The sequence below is a fragment of the Dermacentor silvarum genome, chromosome 1, assembly GCF_013339745.2.
Source record: "Dermacentor silvarum isolate Dsil-2018 chromosome 1, BIME_Dsil_1.4, whole genome shotgun sequence".
Taxonomy (NCBI): domain Eukaryota; kingdom Metazoa; phylum Arthropoda; class Arachnida; order Ixodida; family Ixodidae; genus Dermacentor; species Dermacentor silvarum.
The window spans coordinates 146009682-146034981 of NC_051154.1; the positions used below are offsets into that span (position 1 = coordinate 146009682).

Consider the following 25300-nt stretch of genomic DNA (forward strand, 5'->3'; position numbering starts at 1 on the left):
ATGGACATTAAGTAAAAAGCTTCACAAGTAAAAGAATTTGTCACACATATTGTCAGAATAATTTCTGACAATATGTGTCCCCCCCCCCTCCCCCCACATTCCTCTATATCTTAATGTGCCACTTAACACAGAACATTAGCTTGCAAATTATCTTAAGTAATGTAAAACGCTACCAGTGGCAAATATGTCAAGAATTCATCCTTTAGACAACACAAATGGCCTATTGTCCTTGTACACTACATAGAAAAAAGACAACACACAAAGGTTTCATATACCAAGGTTATTATTCTACCTAACAAGGTCATGCAATCCTCTTTCCTAGTGACCCTTTGATGAGTGATCCTGGTAGAATCGGAGACCACAGTAGCCGCAGGTGTGGTTGCCAGGTGCATCCTGCAAAAAAGGCCACGAGTTTCAAGGTGTTGCAGAAAATGTTTACACACAGCTTGTGTCCAGCAATATAAAGTCCTTTAAATGTGCCCATTTATGACCATGCTGTAAAAACAAGTATGTGCACATGTTACTATGAACTGGGCTCAATAAGCACAGATACAGGATAGAACAGCAGCATGTCTCATTATTGGTACATCTGACTGGTTGCTTTCGAGCACTTTAGAATGCTCTTGCAGCATGCATAACATTTGCCTGGTTCATTGCTGCGCTGACAGTTCAGGCCACAGGCTGCTGCAATGTTCATTGTTGGCATGGCACGTGCTGCAGCTTTCTTAGTGGGGAGTTATGCAAGTGTGTGCTCTACGATTCCATGTTTGTATACAAAGAAAGCAGTGCTAATGTGCTTCTGCTTTCAACCCCTGACTGCTCTGGCGAGTGGCTGAACATTCTGCATGAGCAGGTTTCCTTTGGCTTCGATCTTGAGCACGCTCTCAACTCTGCAGCAGGAACCACTCGAACATATCATTAGAATGTTCTCTGTCCTCCTGAATGAGGCTGAAGCAGTTGCCTTTAGCCTGTTAATAGAGTCTTGAATGCTGGGATAAGGGTTGGCAGGGTAAGAGAAATGGGTTGGGTGCTTTATCGTCACCTGGTTAGGCTGGCTTTCAGGGTGAAGTCCTACAAGGACTGGATGAGTGGTCTGGAATCGGCCTGGGGTGGAGCTGTGGATGCATGGCCTTCGAATATCATTCAGAATATTTTCGAGCCCTGTGCACACCCATATGATGTGCACTCAACAATGGTGGCTGTGGTGGTGTCTTACAAATTGCCGCCTTCTTTGGTAACCCTTTCCTCCTTTTTAGGATGTATGCTCACCACTTAGCTATGACATCTTCAGTTTAGCTGAAGCCCGTACATGCCTTGTCCTGTACTCCATGGGGCAATACCTTGGGTAGGGGGTGAGGCTTCTTGGGAATAGTCTCATGCAGCCTTTGTCTTGCTTCTTTAGTTTTTCCCAATGCTCGCCATGATCTTTGTACAGGGTCGCTCAAATCATGGCAGGGGCTGTACACATCTGCTACTGCATGAGCCACCTCATCCTCGCATGTCCCTGTACCCCATCCAAACCATACATAGCAAGTTTCTGAAGAGGCTGAACATTCCAAGAAACTCGCACAGCTAAATCCATTCAGGCCTCTGTAATACTAACTGCTGCTACACGATGCGAGATGGCTTGCCATTTAGTAAAAAAACTGTGTACATTGATGACCAAAGTAGCATGAAAGAAAATAATTTTAAGGTGCCCGAAAAATCAGTCAAGCTCAAGCGTCTTGCTGAATTTCTGTACAGCAAGGGTGAGACTGTAGTGACACTACTTATAGTTATTTTATTTTAAAAGACGGCAATCACTGGTTTCTGCAAAGGTAATAGTACCCATATTACCCAATAACACTGGCTGGCTGTTCTTGTATATGCTATGAGCCACCTGTACACAGCATTGCAAAGCAGTGGAATATTATTAAGGTGACAGCCTTATATGTCTCATCATTCAGTCGACCTTCAATGTCCTCGAGCAGAAACCATGTCGTCAAAGCGAAACCGTACACAACAATGACTCGGTGTAGTGATTCACTTACTACACCGACCCGGCATCGTCTCTTAAACACCACTCCTGGCAAGGACGGAGTCACCAACAAGTTGCTACGTAACCTGGACGATTCAACCGTGCAGGCAATACAGGAACTCTTAAATGCACACTGGAGCAGAGGGACCTTACCCCCGGAATTCAAGCATGCGGAGATTACACTCATACCAAAGCCAGGAAAAACGCCCTGCCTGGAGAACCTAAGATCCATTTCGCTTACGTCTTGCCTCGGTAAATTGATGGAACGTGTTATCTTAGGCTACAGACGCATCTCGAAGAACGTCAACTGATGCCGAACACGATGTTAGGTTTTCGGCCCAACTTGTCAACGCAAGACGTGCTTCTGCAGCTCAAAGAGGAAGTACTAACTGCAGCAACGCCGTGCTGCCCAAAAGCAATTCTCGCACTAGACCTAAAGGGAGCCTTTGACAACGTGGGGCACGAAGCCATACCATTCAATCTCAGTGACACGAATTGCGGCCGACGAACGTACAGCTACGTGAGGGCTTTTCTCACTGATCGCACAGCCACAATAGGGCTGGGAAATGTGAGGTCACAGCGAATAGACACACCTAACAGAGGAACGCCACAAGGAGCAGTGCTGTCGCCGACACTTTTCAATGTGGCCATGATGAAACTCCCAGCCCAACTCGAGAAAATACCGGGGATCAGACATGCCTTGTATGCAGACGACATCACGATATGGACGGTCGGAGGGTCCATAGGAGAACAACAAGAGGCATTACAGGAGGCAGTAGACGTCGTAGCAAGCTATGCGGAGACATGCAGACTGCAATGCGCGCCGGAGAAGTCGGAGCTCCTCATAATCGAGAAGTGCTCACGAGGACGATCAACAGCCCCGGCACCAACCATCCACCTGCGAATAGGTCCTAGAGAAATTACCAAGGTAAACAGACTTCGGATCCTCAGCTTACACTTACAAAAGGACGGGGGCGGAGGATACGCCATACAGAAGCTACAACACACGACCACGCAGATCTTGCGCATGATGCAACGAATTACCAGCAGAAAGAGGGGACTCAAGAAACAGGACCTTATCCGATTAGTGCAGGCTCTGATTGTGAGCTGCATTGCGTACTCGGCACCATATTTAAATTTCAGGAACGCGGAAGTGGAGGTACTCGACCGGCTGATACGCAAGGCGTATAAGCAAGCGCTCGGACTCCCACCCGGAACGGCTACTTTTCGCCTCGAGGAGACAGGGGTGCACAACAACGCACGGGAAATCATATAGGCCCACCTGGTAAGCCAGAAGGAAAGACTACAACGCACAATAGCGGGACGCTGCGTCTTGGAACGTCTCGGATATTCCGTACGGAAGACCAGCGCACTGACCAAAATCCCAACACAAATACAAGAAACTATGCACGTCTCACCGATTCCCAGGAACATGCACCCAAACTTCCACATCGGACGGAGACAAGCCCGAGCGCAGACGCTCGCGAGAAAGTATGGAAACCATCCCAATGTCTTGTACGTAGACGCGGCCAGCACCGCAAGAACACCGCATTCGTCACCAGCGTAGTCGACAATCACGGGACCGAAATAAGTGCATCGTCGGTTTCCAGAGTGAGCGCTGCGGAGGCAGAGGAACTAGCAATAGCGTTAGCCATCACGACGAGACCGCACTGGGATTGCGTCATAGTTCTCATGGACTCTCAGACGGCATGCAGAAATTACTCCAGGGCCAAAATTTCCAGCTGCCAGCTGCCACCATACCTGCCAGCTGCCACCAGCTGCCACCATACATACAAATCGTGTGGACTCCGGGGCATGAGTCCTTACGCGGCAATCAGCAGGCACACGCCTACGCCCGAGCGCATGCACTGGGAGCCGCGAGATGACCGCGCCGAGCAGTTCCAACCAGAGCACATACCATTATCCTACACTCACATCTTACAACACTATCGCCTTTCACGAAGAAAACTACCCCCACCTCATAATGCTCTGACGCGAGAGGAAGCCGTAATATGGCGAAAACTCCAAACAAACACATATCCACATTTGAGTCTTTACCACGCCATACACCCTGCGCTGTATTCCAATAAATGTTCACACTGTGATCAAAATGCAACACTTTACCACATGGTATGGGCTTGCGCAAACACACCACAGCTCACACCCATAACACACCCCACCACACGGCAACGGGAGGCAGCGCTGTCCAGCTCCGACTCGACGGAACAGCTCAACCTGGTCAATCGAGCGAGAAGGGCAGCTAAGGCCGCTGGACTCCTGGACTGAGGGGACCACCCACTGCAGAGCGGAGGAGCTACCTACGCTCGCGTGCTGTTTGGATTAAAGTTTATTCTCTCTCTCTCTCTCTCTCTCTTACCTATATGCAAACGCTCATGTACCAATTTTGATGCATCGTCATCGTCTTCTATGAGTAAGCAAGCAATGCTCACGCAACAATTCTGATGGTGCACGGGTTAAGCAAGCAATGCTCATACAACAATTTTGATGGTGTGCGGATCACCGTCGTCATAGTGTGAAGATGGAGTTAATTCAGGCACGCGAACCCACAACCTTCGGTGGTAGTCAAACCACTTTGGCATTAAGGCAAATTTAATAAGCCACAGTCAATTAATATAGAGTTAATGCACTCGAACCCACAACATTTGGTGTTAATTAGGGTGAAGTTAATGAAGGCAGCGTCGATTTAGGCGCTTGAACCCGCGACCTTTTCTCGGAAAGAAAAAGTAAGAAGTAACAACACATTTCAATGATAATGTCAAATCATAAGAAGCCAACAAACAATGACACCAAGGACAGCATCAAGGACACCAAGGACATCAAGAGCATCGCACGCGTAATGCGAAGACGTGGGATCGTTACCCACCTGCGGCCCGTTGTTTCTTCATCCATTTTCATTAATTCATTTCTTTCATTCATTTAATAAGTAAATGTAATTTCCCCTATGCTGTCCTTGGTGTCATTGTTTGTTGGCTTCTTATGATATTAATAAGAATCTGGCCCCTCAGTTCCCTTTCTTCTCGTTCATTACATAATGAGGGCTCGAATCTGGCAACATTGATGCCTTCAGGTAGCATATGTTGGTTTATTGACTAGTTGCCTTCACCCAAAAAGATCACGTACTCATGACGCCTGCAGCAGAAAGGATGTTCTACATTCGCGGCCTAGGTTTGCGAGTGGTGGCGCTGGCTAACACTCCCAGGGTTGTTGCAGTTGTAAAAACATAAATACCCTTTAAAATGGATAGGAAAACAGCGCCGCAGTAGCTAAATGGTAAGAGCATCGCACGCGTAATGCAAAAACGTGGGATCGTTCCCCATCTGCAGCCAGTTGTTTTATCGTCCATTTTCATTTCCATTAATTTATCATTTCTTTCATTGATTTAGTAAATACAAGTAATTTCCCCTATGCTGTCCTTGGTGTCATTGTTAGTTGGCTTCTTGTGATATGATCGGGCCCCTCGGTTCCCTTTCTTCTTGTTCAATGAGAATGTCAAGTAACTTAATGTCCCTTGAGCGTGCAGGCTTTCGCCTTCACCCTCTTTGGCGTATGCCAAAGTGACTGTCAATTTTTTTTCTATCGATGCGTTGTTCATTGTTGACCGTGCTTTGGATGTTTTATTTCTTATCTGCAGGTATTCACTGAATTTTTATTTTGCAGTGTGCTCTATCCACAAAAAAGTGCACTAAAATGTTCCAACAGCTTTTAAAAGTTCACCAGATTCAACATCACTCTATGTAGCGAAGCTAGTTTTATTGCGATAGCAATTGTGTGAACGTTCAAGGTGCATTTGCGCGATCGCCATTGACATCGTGCTGTCACAGTATCGTGCACATGCATGGACCACGCGTGGAGGGTTAGAAGGTTTCGAAAGGCGCGCAGCGCGTTTGGCTGCAAAAACGAGACAGCAAAGTGTATGCACCTTTATGCTCCGCTCATTGACTCTGCCTGGGCAGCGTTCTGCCTCTCCCTGCTGGCATGAGTGCTATGCGCACACACACACACGTTCCTGCTGAGCAGCTGTGTGCATATACTACACAGTGGTACATAGAAGTGGTCCGAGCGGAATGAACAGTACACCTAAAGCTATGAACGCTAGCAGTTTTCCTTTGGGCTCATCTCGGGCACCATTGAATTGCGACGCCTGCAACGCTACTGGCAGCGCTCCTCATTCCACCGGCATTGAGACGCTTGGTAGGTGTTTAGGCTCAGTCTTGCATGCTGCATCACACCAACATGTTGCACCCGTGTATAATTAGAACTGTGTCGGAGGAGTTCAAGCGCGACATTAAGTTTTGCTATTGCTGTCAGTGCTTCAATCCTTGGGGCAAAACTGTTTAATATTATCATGCAGTAGCTGCAGGCATATGTGATGTTTCCTTCATACTTATAACGTGTCCATCAAGTGCTGCTTACTGGGTTGTGCAAACATGCATTAAAAAAAAAACAAAAAAAAACCCAGAGCCCTTCCACTACTGTGAAGGCTTTCCAGCGAAGCTCTGACTATGGTGGGTCTGATGTAGTGAATATTGGTATAGTGAATTTATATATTATCATTGATTATATTGGGCGTCTTCAGCATGCTCGTCAAAGAGCAAGGACACCGGTGTCTTGTATTCACCCGGCGCGATGGCCAAGTCGTGCGTTTGCTGCGCCAAGTCCGCCCCATCGTCATAGACTAGCGTATGAGCCACAGCATTCATAGCCGCGGCACACTGCATGGCAGCGTCAGGATCCGGTGAGATCTCTCCCGCTCATACCCACATATCCAATTTGGGGATGAGCCACACGTGATTTCTTTCTTACCTTCCTCCCTTGTTCCCCTTTCTTTATTTCTTTCCTTCCTTGCTTCTTTCTTTCTTGTCCCTGGCTCATACCCGCACATCCAATGCGGGTATGCACCACATGTGATTTTATTATCGTTAATCATGTCAAAACTGACGATCATGTGTTGTTATTGATGTCATGACCTACCAGCCATTTTAGTCATCCATTTTGACTCCTGTGCTAAAGCACAACTGGCGGGGAACCACTACGCACATGGAGCCGAAATGCTGATGATCACAGTTTTTTTTCTACATGCGGACACAATCCTGGGGGAACTAGCCCTTAACAACTTTGCTGTAAAATCTCTGGTCATAACATTTTGCATGTTCTCCAGTCATCCTAACAAGTGGGAGCTAGAGCAATGGATCACTGCTGTCTGGTACAGAAGGTAGTCACTGCATCATGTGCAGACACTTGGGAAGGGTTGAATACTTTCGCGTTATTGCTATGCATCTCCAAGAATGTGCTTCATTCCAACTGTGCTATTCGGTTACATAGTGCATGCAATTGGCGCACATTGTCGTTCTTGGTGGGCATTGTTAGGCTTTCTTAAACTGACAACAAATGTGTTATAAGTAGTGCATTTGCCATATTACAGCATCCCTTTTAAGCTATCAACTGCCAACAATTCAAGAAATGTGCTGCTTAGGCACTACACACAAGCGCAGAATGCACTCATTAGGTGCCAGCTGCATCCTTAAGTCATTGAACAGTATTACACATTCTGAAAACCTTTGTGGACATGTGGATATGTACTTGTGCCTGGACATCCGTCATGTTCACTGTGTGCTATAATGAAGGCCACACTTGAGGGGCATACTGTAATTACACAAAATAAAATTGCAATGTTTAAGCAGAAATAATATGTTGGAACAATACAGCAAGACTTGCCTCCATAGCCACACTGTCACCGAGTGGCCTTTGTTGACCTAGACCTTAAGGGCCCCTCACGATGCCACATAGCAGATTTCAGTTATGCACTCGAAGTTATTATGTGCCCTCTAGAAAGCTTTCTACTGCAAGAATTTTTCAAATTGGTTCATTAATAGCCGAGATAGAAATAGTTCAGTGGAGCGAACCCATGACTTCAGGAAGCCGACGTCACCTCCAACATTACTCACTGCCAACACTTTCTCTACTTGCACCGTCTAGCCTCCACAAGCGAAATTCCTTCCCTGCGTTCTCCCATACTAGAGCTAGAGGATTGCGTGACGCATATGTGACAGGCCCCACGTTCCTTTTTTTTTTCTCGCTTTCCTGCTACGCAGCGCACTTGCGCTGACAGCATCGCGCACAAGAACACCTGACTAGCAGTAAAAGCCAGTGCTACACGAACACTGAGGCAGACAAGCGAATCACAGTGTAAGATTGCACACTGGAACATGGTAGAAAATGACATAGTTTCGTTGTCTGCACGCGTAACAGCATGACGCGTAAACAAGTAGACGAAACGTAAGTACTGTCAGTGCAGCCTCTTGCTAGGGTAAGAAGTAAAACAAAAATATGCAGATGTTCAATTTGGATATTTTATTATTCCTCTAAACTTTCATTCGTCACTACTGAAGCAGCAGATTAAACAAATAACTGACATTGCCTTGAATAATTCTCGAAGTCGCGTGTCACCGAGAGTGACGTCACTCTCCGACTGGGAGTGCGGCGCCCGCAAGGAGAAGGGAGAACAGCATTTCGTTTGAAATTTCAGCTCTTTCTGTGGCGTGTAGCGATGTAATACTTAGCAAACATGATCGTTAGTGTGCATTGTATGCACTGCGCTTGTCAGCTCAAAATGGCCAGACCTGGTGAGGGGCCCTTTAAGAGGTATTCACACAAGGGAGAAATCCTGCCAGGAGAGCGCATCTCGTCACGTCATGCCTTCACCAAGCAGCGCAGCCCAGTAGAGTACCCTGCCAGCAAGGGGGAGCATTTGTTCGAGAGCTACAAACCTGGGGAGGGATAAGTGCCCAGCCTTCGCACATGCTCGGTAGTCACATGTAGCTTGGTTGCTTGTGTGGGAGGAAGAGGAAGATCACTGGAAACATCATGGATGATCCTTCCCCTGATCCCCGGGAAAAGTCCCCCATGTGAACACTGCTTAAAAGGTCAAAGTTAATTTTAATTTTGTATGTATGCTGTAGACCCCCTCGTATAGGTCACTGATGTACTATTCTACCAAGGTGCAGAGCTTTTGTTTACTTAATTTATAAAATGCAGTAAGTGAAGAGGCTGTTCATGACTTCATTGGTGCTGGTGTTAAATGCTGAGCCACAAGAATAATGTGGATGCGGTTGGTTTCCACCCGTGTTAACGCAGTAGCTATGACATTCTGCTGTTGAGCAAGAGGTCACAGGTTCGATCATCAGTCGCGACAGCTGCATTTAGATTGGGGCGAAATCGTTAGTTTGCTATAGACAAGAACACTTGTGTACTTGATTAGGTGCACATTGAACAAACACAGGAGGTTAAAAATAATCCGGAGCCCTCCACTACAGTGTCTCCTATAGCCCGGTGTTGACTGGGACATTAAAGCCCATGAATCATTCAATCACGAGGTTGGTTGGTAACTTACATTTTTGTAGGCTATGTCGAAACTAAATGCAACCATGTTTCATTCCTTTTTACCAGAAAGCAAATTTCTGCCTGGGTTTCCAATATTTGTCTGGGTTTCCTTCAGTAGTCTCCTGTGGTGTATGATCCAGAAACTAGATTGTCACACAGCTCCATGCTTAGAAGTATATATTGTTACGGCCTCGTAACAATACGAAATCATGTGATGGGTCTAAATGTGCAGGAATGCACCTGGGAGCCGACATTTCTACACACCAGAACAAATAGTTTGTGGCCTGGTGTTTTTCTTAACATGTGAAAGCAACACTCCAATGCCAGCCTAATATGTGCACTCAGGAAAGACTTCACTCATGGAAAGCTGTGCTTCAAGCCCGGGTAGTGTCTCCTCATCCAGCTCTATTTTGGCCAACCAGCTAAACTGGCATAATGAAGTTGGGCTAAGCTGAAGGCATCTCACGGCTCTGGTAGCACCTGCTGCAATAAATTTCACTATTACCTCAACCATTGGCTTATGTCTTGCTTGAATTTAAAAATTGAAACCATGACATACGGAAATTTAAATTAAAATTTTGAGCAGCAAATAAATTAAGCATAAGATCATCTTTAGTGTGTCTTCATCTGGTTGCTTCACAAAGGGCACCTATAATGCTCATCACACAAGAATTCTGCTGCATTATTCTTTGCCTCTACCAAGTCATAATGAAGCAGAATGAAAGGCTAACCAAATTTATAAAAACCCTGGGATGACCGAGGGCCCCATTGCCGCCATCACACCATGTCGTACGGGCGCTGACTGCCTTGGGAGGTACTTCTGCAATCAACTTGATGGCAAAATTTGGATTTATCTGAAAAAATATGGCAAACACAAAAGGCTGGTCAGTGACAATCCCAATGCTATAGTCATCATCATCCTCATCAGCAGAAGCAGCAGTGTGATTAAAGGTGCAATGCAAGTAAAAGCAGTCCCTCAAAGATCTCCCACTATCCAGTTGTCAACCAAGGTGATTTTGTATACTTGCAAATTTCCTAATGTTATCACTCCATCTCAGGGTGTCGAGCCGTAGCTAGTACTGAACTGATATTTGTCGAAATAGAACATTGCGATCTGAAATTTGAACATTTCATTGATTGAACATTTTGTGGCTGAGCTTTAACCAGAGCAAAATGGTGATACCATTCCAAATCAGTTCGGCCAATGTCTCGGAAAGGTTGGGAGTTAAACAAAGCTACTGTTCTGATTTGGTTTGGCAGGTAGTTATGAAGATTTTGCAGGAAATTGTTCTTCCCAGGCGACTAGTGGTTTCACCTGCAGAAATTGTTCGATAAATTGAACTTTGCAATCAAGTGCAACATAAGTATGATAAAAATCAAGAGCATTGGCATGTGCTGTTCAAATGTTATTTTGTAGATGCTTGCCAGACAAAAGCTTGTATGTGGTCTTTTATGTAACACACACAAAAAAAATTTTCCACTTCACTGACTGTAGGTCAACTACTCCCCTCCTTACTGTCCACCAGCCACTATGTACAGAATTAAACTGCAGCATGCCTAGGAGTCGGAACACCTTTTTAAAATATGAACTCAATGTGCTCACTCAGTTATAGCACCAGCGGAAAGTACGCGAGCTGGCAACATGAGCAGTCCCAACTAAATAGACGGGGCTTGATTCTCTACCACCACCACTTTGTGACACTTTGCCATGCTTCCGCTCCCTGTGCTTGCAATCTCTCGCTGGCACAATCTTTTTGTGTCAAAATGTCCCGACTTGCATGTGTCCGATAGCTTCCATGCTCTAAATTTGTTACAAAAATAAAAGTGAACAAATAGCTTCAGTGTACAACCGTACCCATCCGAGTGATCCTTCAGTGTGTTATTTCTAGTGAGAAATTTTATCGCCGTCGAATCCATGTGGATCTTTAGAAACAAATCGCACAATGCTCACAAGCAGCATTTGGTGCACAAGTAAAAAGTGCATAGGGCGCAAATGTCTTGCTATTACTCCACAATGGAATGCAGCATGTCACACCTGAACATCTCAAACCTCCTAAGACCCCCCTTGTACAACATACTGCACATTGCCTGGAATTTTTTTTTTTAATTCACTTGGAAGCAATTACTCAAAATATTCATTCTGGATATGTGGAACAGTACAGAAGTAGTTTACTCATATTTTTGTCATTAAATTCATCTAGACTTGTGTTCTCACAGACGGCGGAAAAGAATCTTGGACTGTGTTTCGAACTCTGAGATTTCGTGAAAATCCAGGATGCAGCAACAACATGGCAATGTACAACAGGTAGTTCAATCGTAATCTCTGCGTTTAGACAATGAAATCAGTTTTTACCATAGCAAACATGAGGAGATCGCTACTTCTTCAGCATACATGAAGATGCAGCTTTTGGCATCTAACCGTAGCATTTAAATAAAAAGAAAAATGTTTTTCATGTTCGTAACATAGCAGTAGACAAAAACCAGCTTGAAGAGTGATTATGACCCATAGCTGTATTTGGGTCTCAGGAGGTTAATGGAAAAATAGAGACACTTTTTGCATCGATCCACATCAAACATTGCATACATCGCTGAGGTATATATTTTTGGTGAAAAATTTTGTCACCAGGTGAAGCCCTTCTCAATTTTGCTGACAAACAGAAAACTGGGTATAACAACAATAAGAATGCACAAAAATTGTATTCATGTGTAGCCGCAGAAAATTTTCTCAGCCCCGAGGACATAGCAGTGGCACGGCCGCTCGATGAAAAACACACGGTGCGGCTTGCCGCGTCGTGGCGCAGGCAATGGGCGAGAGCGTGGAAGCGGCGTTGACAGTTGTCGCCGCATTTCGCTAAGAGGGCGCCAGTAGTAGGGGAGGGCTCCACGCGACGCGCGGGCGGAGAGGAGCGCGCGTTCAGCGCGTAGGTCGAGATAGTGGTTTTTCTTCACATGAATCGCTCGCACTGAGTGTCACTCAAGACAGTTTGCGCATGTGTGATATTTTATGCGTTAGGCAAAATGCCGCGCAACTGTTGTGTGCCGTTGTGTTCCACGAATGCATCGAAGGACCCGCAAATACGCTACCACGAGTTTCCCAGTAACGCAGAATGCAGGGCCGCATGGCTGCGAAACATTTCCCGTGAAGGACCCAGCGGGAAGGGAACAGTATGGCAGCCGAATGACAGGTCCCTGGTGTGCGCCTTGCATTTTACGGAGCAGGACTACAAGAAGACCGAGAAGTTGAGGATACTTTTGCCAATGGCTGTGCCGACAGTGTTCCCCGGTTATCCAAGCTACATGAGCACGCCTGCTCCGAGGAAGAAGCGGCCACGCTTGGAAATAGAAGACGATAATGCCAGTCGCATGCTGAGTGCTCGGGCAATGCTGCTTCAAAAGACAGGCCTGTCATTAGCCAAAACGGCTCGTCAAGTTACAGCACTGAAGCGTCGTGCCCAACAACTCCGAACTAGGGAATGAAACGTGTGGAAATTGCATCACATTCAGATGCACCATGTCAAACTACATTCGACCTTGTTAAACTGACGGAAGAAGCTCAAAAAAGAAAAAAAAAAACGCGCTGCTTCCAAGCAAAGATCGCTCGTATGAAAGGAGCACTGCAGGCCCTTCAAGAAAAAGTGGATGAGGCTGGGGAGCGCGCACAGTTTTATGAAAATAACACGGACATTGCCTGTTTTATGAAGGTGCTCAATGGTGCTGCGCAAGGTTACAAGACTGCCGATTTCATTATAAACCAAGTCCGCAGTTTCTCGACGAAGAAGCCCCACTACAGTGACGCTATTCTAAGGGAATGTGTAATTTGGAAGGCATGCTCCAACAAAGGTTATGAGCATGCAAGGTCCAGAAATTTCTTTAAGCTCCCTTGTCGCTCAACGCTCCAGAAATAAGTAGGCCATTCAACAGGTGAAATCGGCGTCACTTCGAGCATCGAATTCAAGGGTCTCACTGTAGAGCAAGAAGCGTTCTGCTCCCCGATCATTGACGAGATGGCCATACAGCAGAGGGTCATATACGACCAACAAGTCGACAAACGTTTTGGTCTCGTTGACCGTGGTGAAGAAGAGCGCTCAACAGCGGTACCCCAAGTGGCAAACCGATTACTATGTTTTGTAATAAGAGGCTTGTCAACATCATATATTATTCCTGTCGGATATTTTTTCACGAGATGTCTGAAAGGTGACCAGCTGTTCTCTATGACCATGGAAGTGCTGAAAGTGGTTGAGCACGTGGGATTTCGTGTTGTGAGGATTGTAACCGATAACCATCAGACGAACGTAGCACTTTTCAAACGCCTGAACGAAGATGGCACACTTTATCACGCAGTGCCGCACCCTCTGCGAGAAGGTGCTCCTCTCTATCTGTAATTCGATCCAAATCACTTGATAAAGAACATCCGGACTAACTTTCCGGAGAGAGAGCTAACAGATGGCAACGAAGTAATACGAGGAGGCACGTATCTGAAAAAGCTGCTCGAGATTCAAGCTCATCTGCTGGTAAAGCCAGTTAGGTTTCTCACGAGGTCTCACGTAGAGCCCAACAAATCTAGAAAAAATGAAAGTCAGCAGGACAACACAAGTTTTCTCAGACGTTGTAATTAGGACACTCAAGTATCTTCAGGAATATCCCCAGTGCCATCCAGATGCAAAGGAATTTCAGGAATGTTCTGCCACCATTGAATTTATGAAAATGGTGGCAAAATGGTATGCCCTTCATGACATTGGCAGTGTTAGGGCGCACGGCCCATACTCGAAATTCCAAGCACCAAACGAGGAGCACATCGTCTGCACTTTTGCCACACCTGCTGCTGTACCAGGAGCTGACTTGCGGGGCGGACGACCACGCCATGGAAGTCTGCAAAGTTTTCATCAGAAAGCTCTTACAAGCGCTTCTTGCCAACTGGGCAGGAAATGTTAATATGTCTGTTGAGCGTCTCGAACGCTTGGCTCAAAAACCTCTGGCCAGGAAAGTGCTGCACCTGTGATTCCAATAACACAGTGATCCTTTTTTCACACACATGCAATAAAGCAATTATGACTCCCCTGATGTTCACAATGCTTTTGTTTATAAGGTGTGAGCAACAATCATTCCGGAAATACAACCGCGCCTGTCAATGAGCGACTCTCCTGTTGCAAAAATAACTGTAGCACAAACATACATTATCGAGGGTGAACAGCGCAACGGCAACAAAAGAGAGAAAACATGACGCGAAAAATCGCAACTCTCACGAGCAACCACTTCAGATAAAACTAACACTTGCTATATTTAGGTTGAAGCATCGCCGACGCACATTCGGTAGGACGATTACCAATATAGTTAACGCTATAGCAAGTTTATTGTAACCCTTTAAAAACTAACAAGCGCATAGCAGCTGCGCAGTCAAGCCGCGATGCGCCGCAATAATTCCGGCGCTCTCGCTTTCGGTCTCCCCAGAGGCTCCCCTACTGGTGGCGCCGCGGTGGCAGCCCGGAGCCCTAGGCGCGCCACGCAGTATCCGCTCCACGCGGCAGGCCGCACCGTGTGTTTTTCATCGAGCGGCCGTGGCAGTGGCGTCAACTTTTGGAAGCGCTGCTGCAGTGTCAAAAGTAGGATACCACAGCAGACCGGTTGTATCGGTAGGAAGATGTTTAAGTGTTGCGGATGCTCAACTTGATCACTTGCAGATGCCATTTTTCAAACATTTGTGTGTTTAAACAACTACTTAGGTGGCTTGCTGTCAAATTAGCAGTCATTCGCAGTTCAGTACATGCTATGTTATCATACTGACATGTTTACAAGCGTTGGCATAGCTATTAAGTGCGATGAATCGGATGCAATTGTGAAAGGCAAAATGGTTGCTACAACTATGTCAAGTACTTGTGCATTGTATAAAAAAAAATGCGCAAAGAAGAGCAAGGGCCGTATTTTGTAATGCTTTTTATTTTCAAATACTTTTTTTTTCTGCCCTTTGTCATGAAGCCATGCCCTGGAAACGACCATGATCATCCACTTGGTGCAATGCATGATAAGTCAGAATCGGAGAAAAAGAATACTTACAAAATATGGGCCTTAAGGTTATTTTAGTATGGCAGTAGTTGCAGCAAGTGCTTGCATTAGATTTGCAATTTGTAATTGAGCAAATTAGTTTTGATTCATTGCCTTGAGTTCACACTAATGTGTAGCCCCATTTATGACATCAAATTCAGGCGTGTAATGTGCAATATTCATTATTCAAAAGGATGTAATGTGTGAAAAAGAATGCCTGTAAATTTAGATGCTCTATGGTCTTTACCAGCTGATCTTCAACAAGGGTGTGCCAAATACAGCATTGTTATACTGACAAATGAGTGGAGACATAGGCTTTAGCTTGTTATACTTGTTTCCAGACACCATTTTACATTCTCAAGCAAACAGCCACCTACCAATTTGCTGCCAGTTGTGGAAGCTAATTCTCTATATGTTCGGGATCTTCAAGAGTCTGTGTTGAGAACCCTGCAATGTTTGCTAAGTTGAGGCACACATGTCACACTTGATGTCTGTTAACATACATTCTAACTTGTGCACACTATATGTTGCTAATGAAAGAATTAGCTTCCTCAAATGCTAGTGCAGGGTTGTTAACCAGCTCAAATCACCAGTACTGTCACCGTTTTTTGTGAGTATTTGAGGACGTTAAACTGGGCTTGGAACTTATGCCATATATCAGGTGTCCTGTTGTCGCAGTTTTACAAACGTCTAAACAGACAAATCAGCCATAAATAAGGTTATCAAGGAGTAACAAGTCAGTAACTGTGCATTTTGTTTTCTAGCGTGCCCTCCCTGCAATGCTTGTTGCGAGGCGTCACGTGACCGTATCAAGAAAGTCGTGCTGACGACAGCATTGGTAGGTTCATTCGATTTGACTGCATCACTGTGAACCAGTTCACGGCGGTTCATGAGAAGTTCAGAAATTGCGCAGCTCGATTTCTGTGATGCAGGCACAGCGCGACACTATGCCAAGGTGTAGACGCGGCGCAGGCCTTATGGTTTGTCCAACTAATGTGCACCGAATGAGTAAGTTTGAGAGGTCCTGAACTGCTGGTATGATCAGCTTCCGAGTGGTAAATGCACTCCATGCTTGCGTGGACAAAGCAGACGCACATAAGCAGGGTTTCAATGGCACTTGCGCATGTGTGCTGTGTTGTCAGCTGCGTGGCTGCTTTGCACCTGTTTGGCACCGGCAGTAGAGAGGGTGCAGAAAAACCAAGAACCAGCAATGGCACCCTTTGAACCGAACAGTGTGGTTCAGAGGGTGCCATTGCTGCACCAATGAAACGAATGGCAGGGTCCAGAACCTCGTGAACTGGTTGAGGTGGTGCAGGCAAATCCAGTGAAGGCACCTCCAGTGAAGCAGCTTGAGGCAATAGCTTTTTTTTAAAAGCCTCTAGGTTTTTTAGAAGTCCCCCCATAGGTGAGAATACAATGTTTATCAACTTTTCGAAGATAGTGGTAAAATGTTGGTCATGACTTGCTAATGCTTGCTCAATGTACTGTACTGCAACCATTTTATTCTTCTGCAAACTTCACTTTACAAAGGTCACCAATACAGGTTCAACTCGGCAGTTCTCCAGGTGCAAAAGCACCATTATTTAAAGCGGCCCTGAACCACCCCTCAGTCTTGGTGAAAAAAACACAGTCCGCAGATAGCATATCCTGCTGTGAACACCTCGTCCAAATTTTGCAGTTGTGCCGCGGTGCGTGGATCTCGCAAGCGGAGAACAAAGTCACTTTTCTTTCAAACGCTCTCTTTTCAACCGAAGCCTGCTCCTAACTCTTTTCTGGAAGCTTTATTTCATAATATGGCAGATTCCCACACGCCAATAGCCAATAGCCGACATCAATCAAGGAGGGTGTTTGGATCAGTCTGCCTCTTCTGTTATTATGTATACTTATTGACACAGTTTAATGAACAGTCTGAAGTAAGTGAAAATCTACTTTCGCATTTCGATAATAATCACGTACTTCCGGAAGAAGCAGACTATCGTATGCTCACGCTCGGCCGCTGCCACCCCCGTAGGAATTAAACTTTGGCCACCCTCCTTATTGGTGTCGTAGCCGTCGGGTCTCACTAATTTTGACTAATTTTGAACACTCAACTAGCCTTGTACCATGTGAAACTTAACGTCAGACCACACGCATGCTTGCTAGCGCACGCTCACTCCTGGTTAGACGCCTAGGCAGATTACGCTTCGTAATTCATAGTGCTTCAAACTGCGCAAGTTGGATGTGGCTACTATTCGTCGGTCAAGCTGGTGCAGGATAAAGCCGGTCCGCACCACGTAGCACAGCCAGACAGGAGCACTATGAGCACGAGCGTGGACTCTAGCCCTGTCGTGCACAATGCAAACGGTGCAGTTGCATGCATCTTGTAGCCTGGTACGTAGGGTAGATACCGCGGCCGCCGTGGAGGTGCCGCGATGAGTCCATTGGCTGAGTGCACTGCGGCTCGCTGAGGACAACCGCGTTTGGCACGTTTGGTGCGTTGCAGATGCCAAAATTGGAAATAGTGGCATTTACGTGAACATCCAAAATCAAATTTGAACTGCGAGCCACAGTGACGTTCAGAAGGCGGAGCGTTGTGGGCATACCCGGCTCCGCAGTGCGAATCATCGAAAAAGGAGCGGAAGCACAGCAAATGTTATGTTTGATTGCCAATAACTGTTTCTGCTGAACGCACTGAAGAACTTTTTTGCAGCAAAGTATTTCTGAAATAGTCTAACTTAACTTCAAATGGATTTCTAGACTTCGATAAAAAGTGCTTCCGGGCCACTTTAAAGCAAATAGCTTAAGCAAGCACAATCAGAACCAACACAGGATTACCAACTCTTAATCATAATTTTAACAATGGCTACATGCACCTCACCTGTTTTGGGGTGTCCATAAAGCGAGCTAGTCGGTAATCATCCTTATCCCAGTGCTGAAAAATGAAAGATGTTTAAGTTTCCACAAGGTCAGAGCACAAGAGCCAACGCGTTGCACTTTTTTCAAAACTGATTCCGCACGTGAGATTTTTTTTCTCCGCGATAAACAATGGGACACTAACTGTTTACCATAAATGTCATGCAAGACCGAAGCTGCACGCTGCATTAACGAAATGACTAAACCGAGAAAAAAAAAAATATATATATATATATATATATATATATATATATATATATATATATATATATATATATATATATATATATAAGAAAAAACGATTTCGCTCGGTTACCTGCCCAGTATGCGTTATAGGATCCTTGGGAGGCTCCACATCTTTCACTACATTAGAACTTGAACGACAATGACGAGCCAGGCGCTGCGTGACTTGAACAAATTTCGACGGATTTCGCACACACGAATACATGACCTCTGTGGGTCTGTGCAATGTCTGTGGCCACGGTAACTGTACGACCAGCACGGCAATGCTAGCAACCGCTAGCAACACACACCGTTCCCAGGGCTTCCAGCCAACAAGGGGCCGAAGCCGAAACTGACGAAGCGAAGGAAGGTGGCGAAGAGGCAAAAACCCAAAAGTGCAAAGTGCCGAACATACGTTCGCGCATATTTAACAAGCAATATAAAATGTTTACTGCAATGTAGCGTGACCAACTAATAATTTGTTTTACCTGTTGTTTCACTGCTGCAAATGGCAGGTAGTTAAATTGTTGAAGTCAAAGCCAGCCAGCTGGTTAGCCAAGTCGTGACTGCATGCGGTTATATCAGTTGGTCTTTATTCTATGGTTATATCGTAATCGGAGCATTCGTAGGTTGGAGATGGTCGAAGATTGTTGAAGAGGTGAAGAGCACAGTTTTTAGCAGTTTTTTGTGTGTTGTAGTGTCCGGTCGGAGCCCTGAGCGTGCTGCTGAGCTGTTCACAGCTAGAAGGGGCAGAGTAAAACACAGGTATGTTGTATTGAAATAGCGCAAGTAGAGAGCAAGCCTCCTACCAATTGACTTGCGCTGCCATTGCCAGACTTTACTTTTGTTGACAATTTTGTTGACAATTTTTGCTTGTTGACAATACACTTTTTCTGCGCTTAGGTGGCAACACAGTGCACCTAGTACGTCTTCGTTTTGTGAAAGGGCATTGAAGCATTCGTTTCTGTAGGCCGCATTCTTAGCTTGTGAAATGCGTCCTACATGCCGATTTTCTCGATTGGTTCACTTTGTCACTTGACTGCCAGAATACAAATTTGTGTAATCCTGTGGTTGATTTCACTTTTCTTTCGTTTGTTTCAGGCAGGTGTAAGTCCGTGCAATTCGCCTGCCGCCATGACGTCTTTGCTTCAGCGCTCGGCGGTTGTGCTCAGCGTTGCGCGCCTTCTCAATACAAAATCAAGCACAGTTGTGCGAAAGTTCAGCGTCCTCGCTGCAAGTGTCGGCCATCGGAACAAATCTTTCACTCTGCCGCTCATAGCAGAATCTCCATTGCAAGTTGCAGTGAGGACATTTAAAGATATGGACGTCCTCACGAAACGATGCAAAGATTGCTACTTCAAGAAAGGGGACGATCGTTGGTATGTCCTCTGCAAGACGCATGGAAGGCACAAGCAAAGACAGCGTCTGCCTGACGACCGTCACTTCTGGATAATAACTCACAAGACGCATGGCCCAAGAAAAAATTTTTAGTTGAGAAAGCAATGTAATTACATTTGCATTAAACCTTATATTTGCTTTACGCTACAAGAACAGAAGTTCTTATGCTTGTACCATATTTGTTTTAAAACTACAGCGACACTGATACAAAGGATAGCAACACGTTTACACCACCTGCAATATCTTTCCACAGGCACTGTGTCCTCCAGATTGCAAATGTGTTGACCAGGTAACTATGTTGCAACATAATTTGCTTGTGTCAATCTGTAAATCTATTTCATGCAGCACCATGCACACACTCTAAAAAACGGACATATTTCATGCTTAATTATAGTCTGGGCACTGCACAGTGATATTGTGCCAAAAAATGCTTTCCCACTTGTGTGGAAGCCGCTTCACAACAGGTGGGCTCATTCTTGTCAAAAGTTTAGCGTGACCAACTTGATGGACATCTAGAAGTGCCTGGAAATGTTCACGAGCAGACCCCTGAATTTGAATTCCCTAACCTAGTGGCACCTTTTAAAATAGTTTTCATACATTTCAGGATGAATACTGGCCTTTTCACATAACTTGAACCAAACTTTAAAAGTAAAGTGGTACATCTCAAGCAAATAAGACCAGCGACATTGTTCATAGTCCCCTTTAGTTGCTCGGACTATTTTCTGAAATGCAATTAGCTGATTAGTTATGTATAATTATGCAAAATATTAAATCTCAGTTTTAGGGCATAAGTTGTGTTTAAAAAGTTGTAGTGTGAGCTCAGAAACATCCAATTAAGCTGTTTCCATGACTACCTTTTACATTCTTTAAAGAAATCTCGCATTGTGCACTTGCACGTCTGGAATGAAGCACATTCAATCATTTCCCAATAAATGAAGTCCAGATGCCCGTTAAAGAAAAAGCTGAAAAGAGTGTTTACGTCCGTTTTCCAGCCCAATTCCCTTCATAGAGTATCATCACCTGCCGTGGCCGATGCATGTGGAAGCTTTGGTCTTCCAAACCATGATTGGGAGTGCTGCAATCCAAAAGCGCAGTAGTGCCATTTTTTCCCCCCACATATTTAGCAGACTTCTGAGCCCAGAAAAAAAAAAAGAAAACCACATAAAAGATGTCACGGAAACAACTTCAGTGTGTGTTTCTGAGGAGGTGCTACAACTTCTCAAGTACAACCAATGCATTAAATCCAAATAAAAATTTTTGCATAACTGAACTTAATTAGCCAAGTAATTGCACTTTAAAAAATATATAGTAACTCAGGATGATGACCCACGTGCTGTCAGTGTCATTTGCCCAAAATGCGACACTTGTTTCAAGTTGCGTGGAACACTCGGTATTATTAGTGAACAAAAGGTGATGGCAAGACAAGCACTTATCTATCCATTTTAATGTTTACAGCTCTTCAAAAATAAATTTTAAAGTTTGCCATTTCTTTGTCTTCGTTATTTTATTGCAATACCAAGAAACTAACACTTATCAGCAGGTGAGCATGGCTCCTTGAAATGTGCTATATGAGAGCTCATGCCAATTTGCAGAAAAAAGCACTTCTCAATGCTCCTGTTAATTCCCTGGAAAGTGCCAAAGACCATGATAAATCTTTAAGCTGCTGGATGCACTGAAGATGAGAGTAAAAAATGCATGCTGGAAAAAAAGAAAATGTTAAATCTTTCTAAAGTATGCTTCATCACCAGAGGAGGAGGGGCATTGCAAGAGCTGCTGGCAATTTCTCTTCCCGAGTGCCGCCTATGAAACGGTACGATGTGAAGCCAGTCGCAGTCCATCTGGTAACGCCCGGTATCGCAAGGAACTTGGCACAGGCGACGCTGTGTTTTATCCAAACTATGTTGACCCACCGCGGTCGCTCAGTGGCTATGGCGTTGCACTGCTGAGCAAGAGGTCAAGGGTTTGATTCCGGCCGTGGCAACCGTATTCTTATGGGGATGGAATGAAAGAATGCTCACATACTGTGCATTGGGTGCACATTAACCCAATGTCAGAATTAATCCTTAGCCCTCCACTGCGGCGTCCCACTGGAATTTTGGAGAGAGAGAATAAACTTTATGCAAAAGAGCACATGAGTGTAGGTAGCTCCTCCACTCTGCAGTGAGTGGTCCCTTCAGCCCAGGAGTCCAGCGGCCTTAGCTGCCCTTCCTACTCGGTTGACCAGGTTGAGCTGGTCCGTCGCATCGGAGCTGGACAGTGCTGCCTCCCATTGCCATGTGGTGGGGTGTGTTATGGATGCGTGCTGTAGTGTTTGCGCAAGCCCATACCATGTGGTAAAGCTTTGCGAATTGATCGCAGTGTGGGCATTTATAGGAATACAGCACAGGGTGTATGGCGTTGTTTCAATTTTTGGATGTTAAACCCCGTCATTTAATTTAAAATAAGGTGAACAATGTGGTAGTCGTATGCGGAAGTATTCACTGCACCTATGATTTGAGGGTGGCTGTGTAAGGTGCAAAGAAATTCTTTTTCTTAAAACCTATGCTCCAAAAACTTGTACTTTGGGGGTACCTTGCACAGAATGTGTGAAATGAGGGCTTCTGCACAATATGGCTTGTAAGCGGGAAAAAAGTCCATCTGGTAAAGTCCATCTGATAAACTAATGTCTGAAACATGGCACTGAAGTGTAGCAAAGAAAGCCCGACAGGAGAAGGAAGCTTGCAAGGGTCCCGCTTGCAAGGGTCCCGCTTGCAAGCTGCTGTATCCTGCTGTATCTGTGGTGCCCACCACATATACAGCAGGATAATTTTGAACACTTCTGGAAAGTCTGGTCGGTGTTCTGGCCTAATTTCATGCAAATTGATCATCTGTAATAGTAATACCGTGTTTTTAAACTTTCAACTTCATTTTTCTCTTCTTTTTTAATATTATGCTGTTTATAATACTTGTACACAAAAACACTTGTACTTTATGTGGCTCAATCTCAGCCAAATTTTGCGCGAATGTGCACAATGATGCATAGAATGCAAGTTTTCAGGTTTTATTTTAATTTGCTGCAGTTCTGGCCTTATGCATTTTAGGAAACCAATCATTAATATTCTTGATAACTATAGTCGAGATTAACATTTTCTTCTTTACGTAATAAAGGTAAAAGAACTTTTTTTACGTTATTTGCAATTACTTGTTCACAAGGAGCAATATAAGTTTTTTTTATAAAACTCTCCTAGGCCTGGTATGAAGCCCAAACCTTGTTTTCCTATTTACAGGAAGTTTGGAAAAATAACCAGGAAAGATAAACTAAAATCACATTAAAAATAGGAGAATAAACTATATATTGTACATAAATTCCATTCAATTACCTTTATTGTAAATGGAAATGAATCTCTGAGGCTAGATCTTATTGTAATTTAACACGCACTAAATTTTAAAAAAATCATTGTACGTCACAGCTGTATTCGTATAAAGAGATACTAACGATATTATACTAGAAGATACTATACTAAAGTTGATCTTAGCCAAAAGGCCCAGCTGTAATACACACAAAATATTAATTGATTTGGTTTCCTCCCATGCGACCTCCAACATGGAGCCGGTTGCATGAAGTTGTCTATTCGAGTGAGGCATATGCAAGGACACTTTTTTTATCATCATCATCATCAGCCTATATTTATGTCCACTGCAGGACGAAGGCCTCTCCCTGCGATCTCCAATTACCCCTGTCTTGCGCTAGCTGATTCCAACTTGCGCCTGCAAATTTCCTAATTTCATCACCTCGACCTTGTTTTCTGCCGACCTCGACTGCGCTTCCCTTCTCTTGGCACCCATTCTGTAACTCCAACGGCCCACCGGTTATCTACCCTACACATTACACGGCCTGCCCAGGTCCATTTCTTTCTCTTAATGCCAGCTAGAATATCGGCTATCCCCGTTTGCTCTCTGATCCACACCGCTCTCTAGGCCTAACATTTTTCGTTCCATCACTCTTTGTGCTGTCCTTAATCTCGAGCTTTGTTAACCTCCAGCTTGGGGGAAAAAATTACGCCATCTTCCCGTAGGGGAACCCTGAGTAGTATGCGAAGCAGCCATGGGGTCGACTCAAGGTAGTTTTATCAGCTGTGTAAACTTGGACATGCAGCAGCACCAGCAACGCGCAAAACTGTTGTCGACGCCGTCGGCGTTTCGCCCGCGTTCGCACCGAACGCGCGCGGCGTTGGTGACTGTTGCCGGTGCCTCTGGGGCGCCTACCGTCGCGTCTCTAACCGAAGCTGCTTCGCATTCATGGAGGAAGGAAAAAAACTAGGAGAGAGCGTCACGTGACAATCTTCAATCTTGAAGCCTAGTCATAAAAAAATTAGAGGAATGGGATGATGGGAAATAGGCCCTCACGTGATAGGCAAGCGGTAGATTTTACTCGGCTCGCTTCGGTGGCTTTGGTTTCGTCTGCTGCGGGGGTTTCGGAATATGCACACATACTCAGCGTGGCAAACGCGCGCCGAGGTTGGTGAAGGAATTCGAGTGTGTGAAGCAGTTGATTCTCGCCGCTTAATTAGCAAACAGGCGCCAAAGCTGTTGCGAACGAAGGCGTCGGTTAACCGGCATTGCGCCCAACAACCCGGGAGGACCACCTCAAGGACGACTGGTTGCGTTTCGGTGTGGTTTCAGGGAAACGAGGGAACCTTTCGCCCTGCAAACGTGTGAAGGAAACCAGGGGCCGTATTCTGAAACGTTCGCCTAGGCGAAATTTCTTTTTTCGCTTTCAGGCGTGCGCCGATTGGCTGTTTTAGCAAAATTAGTTGAGCTGATTGGGTGGTTGAGCCCGACGTCATTCAATTTGCTCAACCAGCCAATCAGCGCGCATGCTGATTTCGCCTAGGCGAAATTTCGCCTAGGCGAACGTTTCAGAATACGGTCCCAAGCCGCTCTTCCGACGACGATTCGTTGCGCTTGACGATGTCTTCTGTGAAACAATGATGCCTTTCGCCCCCACAAAATGTGCAGGCGATTAAGCGAGCGTACAGGGTCCGAAGCTACTGTTTCCTTACGGGAAATAAATTCGTCCCGTCTTGTGCCCAAGGATGGACTGGCGAGCCGGAGACTCCGAACATATTTAGGGCCATGCCAGCCCGTAGTTAAGGTAGCGCAGTCGACACTGTTGCTCGAGATCTGCTCAAAGTCTTCGGCCTCTTAGCAGACCGGCGAGAACTCCCGTCAGCCGCTATTTTTCCCTTGCCGCTATGCATTCAGTTTTCATGCCATTTCACACTAGCAGAGGAAGAAGGGTCCCCCTGGCAGTGTTTGATTCTAAGACATAATTATGCTGTGGAGCTATAC

At 45.3% G+C, this 25300-nt stretch overlaps 1 protein-coding gene across 1 annotated transcript; it reads right to left on the reverse strand.

Annotated features, from left to right (window-relative positions):
• Nucleotides 1–265: 265 nt before the first annotated feature.
• On the reverse strand, nt 266–18868 carry LOC119436206 (NADH dehydrogenase [ubiquinone] iron-sulfur protein 6, mitochondrial-like). Its single transcript, XM_037702990.2, has 4 exons — nt 18666–18868; nt 18315–18368; nt 10150–10272; nt 266–393 (listed from the first exon to the last, which is right to left on the reverse strand). The coding sequence occupies exons 1-4, from the start codon at nt 18795–18797 to the stop codon at nt 319–321; spliced, it is 384 nt and encodes a 127-aa protein (XP_037558918.1). The 5' UTR covers nt 18798–18868; the 3' UTR covers nt 266–318.
• Between the last annotated feature and the right edge of the window lie 6432 nt (nt 18869–25300).